The following is a 12,743-nucleotide window of genomic DNA, read 5'->3' on the forward strand; positions in this document are numbered from 1 at the left end:
TTTCATTTTTTTAAAATAAGTAAGAATTAAGATTTTTGATTTTTTTAATAAAATATTTTTGAAAGTTATTTTTTTTGAAAAATGTTACATTAGAGGTTAAAATTATTTTTTTAAAAAAATTATTTAATAATATGTTTTTAGTTATTTTAGGTATTATTTGAAACAATAAAAAATAAAAAAAAATTATTTTTTTAAATTTGTTGATTTTAAAATAGATTTTGTATTGTGTAGTAAGTTATTTTATGTGCAATTTAAAAATATAAAAGTCAATTTAATTTAATTTTTTTTACTTTGTTGATTAATTTTCTTTTTATAATAGTGATTTTAGAAAAAAAATATGAATTATAATAAAGGTAACTAAAGTAAAAATAATTAATATATAATGTTTAATGTGGTGTTGTATTATTTATTTTTTTAATGTTTATTAAATATGTTAAATTAAAAAAAATTGTTTGAAGTACGAATTATTTTTTATTTATATATTTATATTTTGATTTGTTTATAAGAATTTTATTGATAAAATATTTATTTTTACACAAAAATAAATAATGTAAAATTTATTATTAGAATTTATAGTAGGTATTAAGTTTAAGGAAAATGATATATTAACATCCATTTATTGATAACTTCACTCACAACTTGACGTTTTATTGTCACTTTCTATTTTTTTTAATTTTTTTCAATTTTCATGTTGGTTTTCTTTGGAAGGAAGCGAAAAGAGAAAAAACAAAAGGTGGAAATGCAAATTGGAAGAGAAAAAGCAAAAAGTGTGAAAGGATGTGTGAAACCACTGGGCAGTATTTTTGTTTACCCATGGCTACATAAGTGCTAACCTATGGTATACATTTTGAACATGTGTGAAAGGATGTACAAAACTTATTTCAATCTTCACTCTCTTCATTACCAGTGGAGAGTATATGTTGGTGAGTCAAGGAATAAAATTTTTGTAATTTAATTAACAACATATGAATTCATTCCCTATGTGTCAACCCGTGACTTAATAAATGGTAACTCAGGTGCAATGTTTTGCACGTGAAGTTTTTCTTTCTTCAATAACTTCAATAGTGACACTTTCATGCCTTGAGTTCATATGATAAAGTTAAACCTTCATACTCATATTCCTTCAAGTGAGTCTAGTTTGCCCCTATTTGTTGTTTGGAAAAGGAAAATAAAGGTGTATATATTTATTCTTCACTACTAGTGTGCAGTATTTTTGGTTACCCATTGTTACATAAGTGTTAACCTGTGGTATACATTTTGAACATGTGTGAAAGGATGTACAAAACTTATTTCAATCTTCACTCTTGTCATTACCAGTGGGGAGTATATGTTGGTGAGTCAAAGAATAAATTTTTTGTAATTTAATTAACAACATATGAATTCATTCCCTATGTGCCAACCCGTGACTTAATAAATGGTAACCCAGGGGCAATGTTTTGCACATGAAGTTTTTCTTTCTTCAATAACTTCAATAGTGGCACTTTCATGCCTTGAGTTCGTATGATAAAGTTAAATCTTCAGACTCATATTCCTTCAAGTGAGTCTAGTTTGCCCCTATTTGTTGTTTGGAAAAGAAAAATAAAGGTGTATATATTTCTTGTTCACTACCACTACGCAATATTTTTGCTTACACATGGCTACATAAGTGCTAACCTATGGTATACATTTTGAACATGTGATTAAGGATGTACAAGATAGGAATTTGAATAGTTCTCTTGGGTGTTGATGCCAAAGTGTTCCATGTCGAAGAATTGACAAGTGTTGTCCAAATTGCAGGGTGAGAGGAAATTTCTGAATTAAACATCTTCCTTGGCACATTATGACAAGGGTAATATAATAAATCAGCCTTGGCACCTCCCAATAAAGTTGACAAGTGTTGTCATAATTAGAAGGTGAAGTGAGACCATTTATTTCAAATATGCGTTAGCTTTTACAGTGGTCAAACTAAATTTCTTAATTGGCACGTTATCTCAATTGAAGTATATGTCACATTTTACAAAAGTAATATAATAAATCAGCTTTAGCATCTCCTAATAAAGTTGACAAGTGTTGTCATAATTAGAAGGTGCAAGTGAGACCATTTATTTCAAATATGTGCCAGCTTTTACAATGGTGACAGTAAATTTTTGAATTGGCACGTTATCTCAATTGAAGTATCTATCACCTTTTAGAGGAGTAATATAATTTATCAGTTTTGGCACTTCCCAATAAAATTGACCAGTCTTGTCATAATTAGAAGGTGCAAGTGAGGCCACCTTTTACAGTGGTGAGAGTAAATATCTTTCTTGACACCCTATCTAGGTGAAGGTAGTCAATTCTATTTAAGGTTGTTGTTCCTTGGTTTGAAAGTTGTGGAGCGCTCTAGTATAATAAGTAAAACTGGTTTTATTTGAGGAGTTGAACGCATATAATTCCTTTAATGCTGCTATTGATTTCGAAGATGGAAGATTCTCTTTATGTAGATTTCCAAATGGCGTTACTCTTAACTATATGTGCATTATCATAAGAAGTCATTTGATGGGACCATCTGAGCCCCCACTCAGCCATCTTTGGTACCATGTCCCTCCTGAATTTGTTGCACAAGGCATTATGAGTTCCTTTTTATAAGGAATGACGAAGATCTTCAACATGCCATTCAGTGGCACGCAATGATGGTCCCGACAACGACAATATCTTTTTATGTTAACTTCATGAAAGTTGAGAAGTGTGACAACTTTGTTCATATTAAGTTTTCTTTTATATGTTTTAACATTATACTTTAAGATGGTTGAACTTGTTCACTTTATCTACAGAAGTTGTTGTTCACTATTTAGCAATGAAGCATTTGGAATGATTAAGTTCTTGCATTACTAATATGCGAATTTGTGTTAAACATGGCAAACTATTACAAACACATAAAGATGACCTAATACATATGTAATACAATATTAAAGTACATATTTGTCCTTTTAATCACCGTAGTGGTGTCTAGTTCCACACCGAGGTCGACGCCTGTTTCTAGTGGGGTTCCTCCTATGCACTTCAAGTCTAGGTTCTTCAACCTGTGAAGGTTATCGTTCATGTTCCTCATCAGGTTCATGATCATCATTTACAGCAGATGATGATGCTTGTGTGTAAGGATTGTGGACATAGTAAACTGAGTCTTGTTGTGGCTGATGCAGACCTTCAAAGAAATTTGGACTTTGGGGATATGTATGCAACCACGGTTGTGCAGAAGGTGATGTTTCAGCATAAGTTGCAAACATACTTGGTATGCCTAGTTCTGAGTTTAGTGAAACTGAATTCCTTGTTCCCTCCATACCTTGTGGTGGAGGAGGAGTGTTTAAGTCATGCGTAGTTTGTGGTGGTGGTGGGACATTTGTCGATGTTGATTGACGATGCATTCTAGGATCATTTAACATTTGTGGAACTGACAAATATAAACATAAGTTTGAAGTATACCATGACATGTACTCCATTGTGTGTTGAAGTGGCCCAAACATCCGTACTCCATTCAATGTAAGGTCACGCCTGTTATTCCATACCTGTATCCATTACGCCTGTCTAGTAACCCAGTTCTCATCTTGCCGCCCCCTCATGTCTAATTTATGTAAATGATCAAGGTTGTTGGGTTCTTCATGGATCTCCTGTGATAGGCGAAATTGTAACTTGACCCTATCGGACTGGTGTCATTCGACAATGGCAAAACAAATTAAACTTGTGCATGACGTCCATATTGCTTGGTCGCGATATACTCCAACATCAATGATAGAGCCCAATCCCTCATAAGGAACCCAAATAAACTACAACAATCATTGAAAATGTCACTCATTAAGTTACAACCATTTATCGGTATACAAATCTAAAATGTTACCTGATTTTGTTGCATGTGATCTATCCTTGCTCGGTATCCGACTAAATCATTGTGGGGGACATTTCTGTAGTTCAGTACTTGACCGCCGCTCCATTGGCAAACTAGCGGGAAAGTTGGTGGAACTCTTGAAATGGGTGCAAGAAAAGGCATGTGAAACCATGCCCATGATTGTAACAACGAAGCACATCCACCCATAGTCCTTGCACGTGCATCGGTTGCTCTGCACATCTCCCTGTACAAGACAGCCAAACACGCTGAACTCCAACTATATCTACAGGTTCTTCGAAGATTACTCAAGTAGTTCAAATACATTAAATGTACTTTATTCCCAGTTTTATCGGGCATTAAAACACCACCTATCATTCCTAATATATAAGCTCTAGCATGTGCATGAATGACCTCAATACTAGAATTTTCATCTATAGGCAACAAATTATCCTTTAACCATTTCAGTTTTATCATAGAACCGACAATGGATTCCCCCTTTACTGGTGTTAAACATAATAAGGTATCACACATCTCGTCTCAATCTAACATAGTTGGACCAATGATAGGGTGTCCGTTAACACAAAGACCCAATTGAAGTGACACATCTTCCAAGGTTATGGTGCATTATCCAGTTGGAAAATGAAATGTGTGTGTTTCAGGCCTCCATCTTTCAACCAAGGCAGTGACTAAACCATGGTCAACCTTTAGATGTCGCAATTTAGCCACACCGCCAAACCCTGCTTCTTGTATTACAGGCACAATACTTGGATGAGGTTCAGACATTAAGTGACAGTAAGACGACACAATGCTCCCTTCTGTGTCCTAAACCAAATAAATAAAAGATGTGATTATTTTTAATAATTACATTTGTAAATTAAAAATGCAATTAACATACCCGAGCAAAAATGTATGTAGCCATGTGTTGTTGTTGTTTCCACAGCAACATCTTGATTAAATCTTTGTAGATTTGGTGACGATAGCTTGAATTGAAAACAACAACATTCAACATTTATAGACGACTCAACACTTGCCAAGGGAAAAGTTAGTCGTTGGATTACACAAACGAATCACATTCCTTACACGTTTATTGCACAACATGATGGTGACTAAAGTCTGCCGATGTTGGTGACTAAAGCATGCATGATGGTAACTAAAGTCTGCATGAGGTTGACTAAATCCTGCATGAGGTTGACTAAAGCCTGCATGATGGTGACTACACAATGCAGAGACCTTTTCAGAATTATGGCCCAAACAACGAAATATTTGTCAATACCAACATATTTTATTTAATTTTACATAAATTAGGTTCAGAATAGGTGCTCAGTACTAATAAAGGGTCATTAATGTGAATCTGATTAGGGATTAATGTGCAAAGACAATAGGTGCTTAGTTGTAAAAGAGGGTGTACACCGAATTCAAGTGAATGACTTTTTTAAAATTTTTTTGTTGTGTTAATGACAATAGTGTTTTATGGGATTGAACCAATGACAGAAGTTTAAGATACAACAACAAATATTAAACCATAAATAATGTCCTTGAAAAATAGGTACTTAGTACTTCAATAAAAGTTCCATTACACACAAATACTTTGTTTACATTGCACACACTTAAGTCTTTATTGGAAATTAAGTACTAATGACAAACATTACTATACATAATTTTAGGACTTCCATAAACACATAACGAACTAAGCCTTAGTCATCGACATTACTGGTTGAAGCTGAGGTTGTTGCATCCAAATTGTCACCTTCAGCAGGATATAGGGTCATAGAAAGTTTCATTGGGAGATCATGTGGGAGTGGAAGGAAGAAGGCAACCATGTCTCGAACATCATCATCCGTAAGGAGCTTAATTGTTTCATATTGGTCCCAACGTCCTAACACTGGCTTGTGAAACCATACATCTTTGACTCTTCTTCCTTGACTGCAACAACGATAGCTTGCAATTTCTTCTTTCAACATTTGCAAATTCATAGTATTTGACACATAAAAAGCACAATTAATGCGACCTTCGTAGTTAACAGCAACAAGAAAACTATTGTGAATGTTATTTTTGTGATAGAGCACCATCCTTGTTTCGGTAATAAGTAGTTATGGTTGTGAACTGAACGACCTAATAATTTATAAGCGGATTGGTTACTTGATGGTCAAAAAAAAATGTTGACCCCTAGATTAAAGTGGGTTCACATGACAAAGTAAAGTGGGATAAAGCCTGATTGGAATTCATCGTGCAGTGTGTATATCAACTGTGTCTGTGATGTTGCTTTCACGTGATGACATTGACTAGAGCATATAACTCATCAGGTGTAGTGCTTTTTATTTTAACCTGACATATCACATGCGAAATAATTAAAGCTGCAACACATAATAAAAATCACTACAAAACAAATCACTGTCAAAATGTCATTGGTTGATCAGCAAAGTGGATCTAAATCTTATGCGTTCGATTTGTCTACTTTGAATCTAAACCATTAACATAAACAAACAAAAATTGTCATTATTGTATCCCACATTAAGCCAATCAAGCTATAAATAATGCCCTTCATAAATTCATTCATCAATCTAATCAAGTCATTGCGATATCACTCCTACCCCTCAATGACATCTACAGTATTCATTGTGTTGGTGTACTTCAATGGCAGCATCTATGCTGAAGATAACTATTCAGATACATACATTAGCTCCAACACGGCATGGGTGACCATAACAAATACTATGACGATGTCCCAACTTAAGCAGGAAATCCTCAACGAATTCAATGGTGCAACGTTGGACGACTATGAAGTCGACTTACGTTACAGGTTACCGATCTTCATATCGGGCGACATTACACACTATCGATCTTGTACGATGTGTGGAGATGATGATGTTGAGTCCATTTTTTACATGGGAACGACAAAAGCATGTCACCTTCCAGTTGAGATAATGGCCTTTATTACAGCAAGGCATAGAAATGCAATCCCTGAGGAAGTTTATTTTGAATTTTCTAATAACTTCAACATGTCCCTCAACTTAGATTGAGGTTTATATTTTCTTATTTAAAGTATGTAATTTTATTTATGACGTTCTTCTTCATCAAATGTTTATGCAACTTTTAATTTTAATGAATTTGAACTTACATAATGGGGATGGTGAAATGCTAATCTCTTATAAAATGTTGTCAAGTCACATGCTAACATTAGAGGTCGTGTCTGTCACATGAGTTCATAATAATTTGTGCCACTCACATGGGTACATAAGAAGTCGTGTGAATCACATGAGTACATAAAAGCTCATGCCACTCACATGATAACATTAATTCTCGTGCAAGTCACATATTCACATAGTAAAAAGTCACATGATAACTTTAATTTCGGTATAAAAGACTACCATCACTTTCTAAAGTCACAATCTTAATATTGCAATTTCTCTTCACTGTGAAAAATCATCGAAAGTCAGGTTCAACCACAACCTAAGATGGAAGGGTCAATGTTTGTCTGTGTATACGACGATGGAGAAATCGCTAGTGACGCTCAAATTGGTGCCTACTTTGCATCTGCAAAGACAAACATGATCTGCATCCATAGAGGTTTCGACTTATCCAAACTTATTCGCATAATCATGGAGAAGGCAAATAGAGATCCAAGGGATGGAGTTCCAATTATTCACTTTAAATTTCCGACTAAAGTTTGTGGCCAACATGTACACAACCACTCAGATCCAAGATGACGACGACTTAGATGGCGCTTTCGACATGATACATGCCACCCCAACTGTTACATCTATTGAACTCTGCACCACCTACAACTCAGGTACGAGACCTTCTGAAAATATTTCTTTAACACATTTTGATGCACATCATCCACATCCAAACACTGAACCACAACAACAACTATTTGACCTTAACACTACCTACTTAGGGGATTAGGGGATTGGGGAAATGATATACAATCATATACCGAACTACTAACCGGTCCTTCTACCTCAAATATTTTTCAAACTCCCGCACATCACAACACCCAAAGGTTCTCTCCTCCAGTTATCGTAGAAGTTGAAAACCTATGTCTACCTACATCATCCTTAGACGCGTTTAGTGAAGATGAGGACAATATACTTTTTGATCAACATGATGACCATGACCAAACCTTACATGTCCACCCCATACCACAACAACACCCTAACCCTCAGACACATGTCCCCTATAACCCACCACAACACTTTGAATTATATGAAGAATACAACCAGACCCCACACCAGGATTTTCCAAACGCATATGACCACCACACAATGTTGCATGACAACTTTGAGCACGATGTTGGTACACTAACCCAAGGAATGAGGTTCTAAACAAAGGAACAACTTCTAGATGCTTTAAATAGGTACTACATAACAAACCATTGCACCTACAAAACCACACACTCAAACACAACAAGGTTGAGGGTGCAATGTGTGCAACACGTATGTCCTTGGAAATGTCAGGCAATATTACGTACAAGGGACCAAGTGTGGAAAATTAGAAAGGTTGAAGGTATGCACACATGTGCCATACAACTCATAACGCAAGATCACAGACACTTTGGCTCAAGAATAATATCTCAACATGTAAGACAAATGGTGGAGTCAGACTCATCCACACCAATTGCAACAATAATTTCTTCCATCCAGACCTCTATGGGATATAACACAACCTACAGAAAGGCATGATTGGCGAAACAACAAGTAATTGAAGATGTGTACGGAAACTGGGAACAGTCTTATAACCGATTGTCGTGCCTATTACAAGCCATGCAAACTTATTTGTCTGGATTTGTATACAAGTTGAAAACCAGTCCAATTACAAATGGGGAGGAGGTCCTACAAAACCAACAACACTTTCGAAGAGTGTTATGGACATTCAAACCATGCATTGATGGCTTCCCATTTTGCAAACCAATAGTGCAAGTGGAGGGAACCTTCCTTTACGGAAGGTATAGGGGCACCCTTCTAGTAGCTGTTGCACAAGATGGGAGAAATAACATTTTCCCCATTGCATTTGCTATAGTAGAGGGTGAAACCGCCGAAGTTTGTTTTTTTTTCCTTAAAAACCTAAGGACACATGTTACGCCTCAACAAAATTTATGCTTAATGTCAGACCGCCACAATTCAATCAGTGCAGCATTCAACAGACCTAGTAGTGGCTGGACTGAAGGGAACTGCATACAGGTGTTTTGTATTCGACACATTGCACAAAATTTTACAAAAAGATTCAAGAATACAACTCTGAAAAAGGACCTCGTCAACATGGGTAAGTTATTACATGTAAATTTTTATTTTTCATTTCTTTGGCTGTTAATTATTCACACCCATTATTAGAAAATAAATTATTCTTATAATTATATTTGTAGCGTACGCATTGACGGAGCCACGTTGTAACTACTATTACAACATCATTAGAGAAGACAACCCAGAAGCAGTAGCTTGGGTAGACCAAATACCAAGGGAGCAGTGGTGTCTTGCATATGATCAAGGAAGAAGGTGGGGTCATGTAACAACAAATATGGCGGAAGCAATAAATTTTGTCCTAAAGAAGACAAGAAATTTGCCAATTTCATCCATAGTATTGGCCACGTACACCAGGTGCAACACATACTTCACGAAAAGAGGTAGGCAAATAACTACAATGGTCAATGTTGGTCATGTGTACTCTGAATATGCGACCAACTTCCTACAAGATGTGGACTCCAAGTCAAACACGCACCACGTTGTTGAATTTGATAGAAATACCACAAGATTCAGAGTGGAGGAGATGGTGAATCCTAGAGAAATACGTCCTGCAGGAAAATTTGTAGTCAGATTAGATGAAAGGTGGTGCAATTGTGGAAAGTTTCAAAAAATACATCTACCATGTTCACATGTTATTGTAGCTTGCAAGCATGCACATCACGACTTCAGCATGTACATAAGTCCCCATTATAGGCTGGATGTCGTCATGAAAGTATATGAAAATTTATTTGACGAGTTAAGACACGAAGAATATTGGCCACCATACCAAGGGCCACAGGTTTGGCCTCATCCTGCCACAAAAAGAAGCGAGAGGGGTCGTCCTAAATCAAGTAGAATTAGGACTGAGATGGACATTAAGGAAGGAGACAATCTAGAACTGTTCCTATTATAAAACTGAAGGACACACAAGAAATCATTGTCCTAATAACCCTGCACTTAGATGATCCACATCAACCACTTAGTTTATGTTGTACTTTTAATTGTGTTCAATAAATTTATACTTGATTCAATTCAATGCTACATCTTTTCTTATTATCTTTTATTGTTACTTATTTTACATAAACCAAAAACAAGTAACAAAATTATTTAAAATACAATAATGAAATGATTTTAAATTATTTTAGTTATTTCCTTCATTTTTAAATTATTTTTTACAAATTTTCAATGTTTATAATATACAAATTTTAAAAATTATCCAAAACTAAAAGATAACTATAATTTCAATATTTATAAACATCAATTAAAAATAATTAACACTACACAAATTATAAAAAAACTAAATTAAATTTACTTTAATATTTTCAAATTACACATAAAATAACTTACTACACAATACAAAATCTATTTTAAAATCAACAAATTTCAAAAAGACAAAAAAAATTATTTATTTTTTCATTGTTTCAAATAGTACCTAAAATAACTAAAAACACATTATTAAATCTTTTTTTTTTAAATAATTTTAACCTCTAATTTTTCACAAAAGAAAATTAACTCTTAAAAATATTTTATTCAAAAAAATCAAAAATCTTAATTCTTATTTATTTAAAAAAATGAAAAAAAAAATAAAAAACCCAGTTCAGAATTCGGATCCCTGGGGACCGAATTCTCACTTACAAATAAAACCATGCTATTGAGGTAAATAATGGGAACAGTGTGCTGTTTGGGAAATTAAAAAGCAAAACCGTACTGGGGTAAAAAAATCATGCATTTCCTTCTTCTTCTCTTTCTCCTTTTGGAAAATGATATTTTAATCCATTTTTTTATCCATTTTTAACCCATCACTCTCATCACCCTTAGATTATCTATTTTAATTTTTTGTAGTGATGTAATGATCTAAAGATGATGAGAGTGGTGAGTTAAAAGTGGGTCAAAAAAATGGGTTAAAGTATCATTATCCTTCTCCTTTTACTAAACATTATATCTTGCTTTTATTTTTTCATTTCATTTTTTTTATTTTTCTGACTTTTATTTGCTGCTGTTATATATATATATATATATATATATATATATATATATATATATATATATATATATATATATATATAAAGTTTTTACCCGTACAAATACACGGGACTATTTAAAATATAATGTTTTTTGTTATTATAAATAATAATAATATTTAAAGTTAGAAAAAAATGTGCAATAAATTAGGATTTTTATATATTTTGATTTATAATTTTAGTAAAAAACTTGTATTATTTAAATTATATAAAAATGATGACTTTTTTCAAATATTTAAAGTTGTTAATAAACATTATAAATGAGATACTAATGAAAATATTTATACCCAAAATTAAATTAAATTAATATTTATTTATATTATATTTAAAACTAATATTCTTTAATTGATACTCATATTTAAATTTTATAGATAATTAAAATATATTAGTTGCATAAAAATTAGTTTAACATTTATTCACAAAAATATTTAACAATTATGAAAATAATTTTGATATTTTTGCAGAAGTAATGTATTTACTTAAAGGAAAATTATTTTTCAACAATTTTTTTTATAATTTGATGTATTATTTTTTAAACGGTCTTACAGTTTTTAATTTTTTATATTTTTAAATTAATTAAAATATGTCATCTCAGATTATAAAATAAAGTTGTCAAAATATAGTTGTCTAACATATCATTATTCTTGATTAAAAGTTCCTATTTAAATAACTTCAATATTTGTGTGGGAATAATGTATTTTGTCTGGTAAACTAAATCAAAATTTACTTTTACTTTTATAAATTTATTTATTCATTTAAAATGATATTCTAAAAATATTTAAGTTCATTAATATAGATTAAAACTATAATAATAATAATAATAATAATAATAAAACACATTTTATTTTATATATAGTTTTATGAAAAAAAATTAAATATACAATAAGTAAGAAAAAAATATCACACCGAATTAATTAAATGTATTTTAAAAAATATATAAAATAAGAGAAAGATTTTATATTTATATAATTTAATCTATTGTAAAAATAATATATTTAAAATATACTATTGAATAATCTTGAAGAAAAATAATGTTCATAATATGCTTTGTTTTAGGAAATATAATATCTCTACAAATATTTAATTCAAATTCGTTTATAATATTTACTGTATCAAGTGATTTACTATTACAATATTGAAATCGCAAATTAACGTGACAACAAAATTTGAATATAACAAAAATAAAATAAAACATTAATACAAATGAACATAATTGATAAAATATTAAAAAAATAAATAAACCAATAGCTTGAATTGAATTCTATAAGATTTTTAAACTAATAATTTACTTAAAGATTTTATTTATGTAAAAAAGACATATTAGGGTTCTTCACGAGTGCGGAAAATAATATTGGTTCTACCCAGAATATGATAATCCGTTTGGCAGTGTCGCCAGGCGACTCATGTTAAAGTAACACAATTTCTGGATTACTGTCATAAAAATCGTCTGATGGTGAAGAGTTGTCGTCAGGCGATGCACGTGATGTTCTGTTTACAAAAAATACTATTTTTTGTACTTTTCGCACATCAGGAACCGCCAGTCGCCACCTTCCTAACTTCTAGGCGCTAGGCGCTAGGCGCCACCATTTTTCTAGTTTGTGCAGTTTTAGTAAAACTACATTTCTCAATTCGTTAACCGTCCGATTTAGGTGAAATTTTGAC

At 32.4% G+C, this 12,743-nt stretch overlaps 1 protein-coding gene across 1 annotated transcript; it reads right to left on the reverse strand.

Annotated features, from left to right (window-relative positions):
* Nucleotides 1-3,668: 3,668 nt before the first annotated feature.
* Nucleotides 3,669-4,372, reverse strand: LOC114188480 (protein MAIN-LIKE 1-like). The gene is made up of 2 exons (XM_028077052.1): nt 3,854-4,372; nt 3,669-3,782 (listed from the first exon to the last, which is right to left on the reverse strand). The coding sequence occupies exons 1-2, from the start codon at nt 4,370-4,372 to the stop codon at nt 3,669-3,671; spliced, it is 633 nt and encodes a 210-aa protein (XP_027932853.1).
* Nucleotides 4,373-12,743: the final 8,371 nt, after the last annotated feature.

Source organism: Vigna unguiculata, chromosome 6, assembly GCF_004118075.2.
Source record: "Vigna unguiculata cultivar IT97K-499-35 chromosome 6, ASM411807v1, whole genome shotgun sequence".
In the NCBI taxonomy this organism is placed as follows: domain Eukaryota; kingdom Viridiplantae; phylum Streptophyta; class Magnoliopsida; order Fabales; family Fabaceae; genus Vigna; species Vigna unguiculata.

Excerpts from the sequence above, each read along its gene's own strand:
- LOC114188480 (XM_028077052.1), bottom strand. The coding sequence starts at position 4,372 with ATGTGTGATACCTTATTATGTTTAACACCAGTAAAGGGGGAATCCATT. Across the intron at positions 3,783-3,853 it reads ATCACATGCAACAAAATCAG|TTTATTTGGGTTCCTTATGA; the intron begins GTAACATTTTAG and ends TGATTGTTGTAG.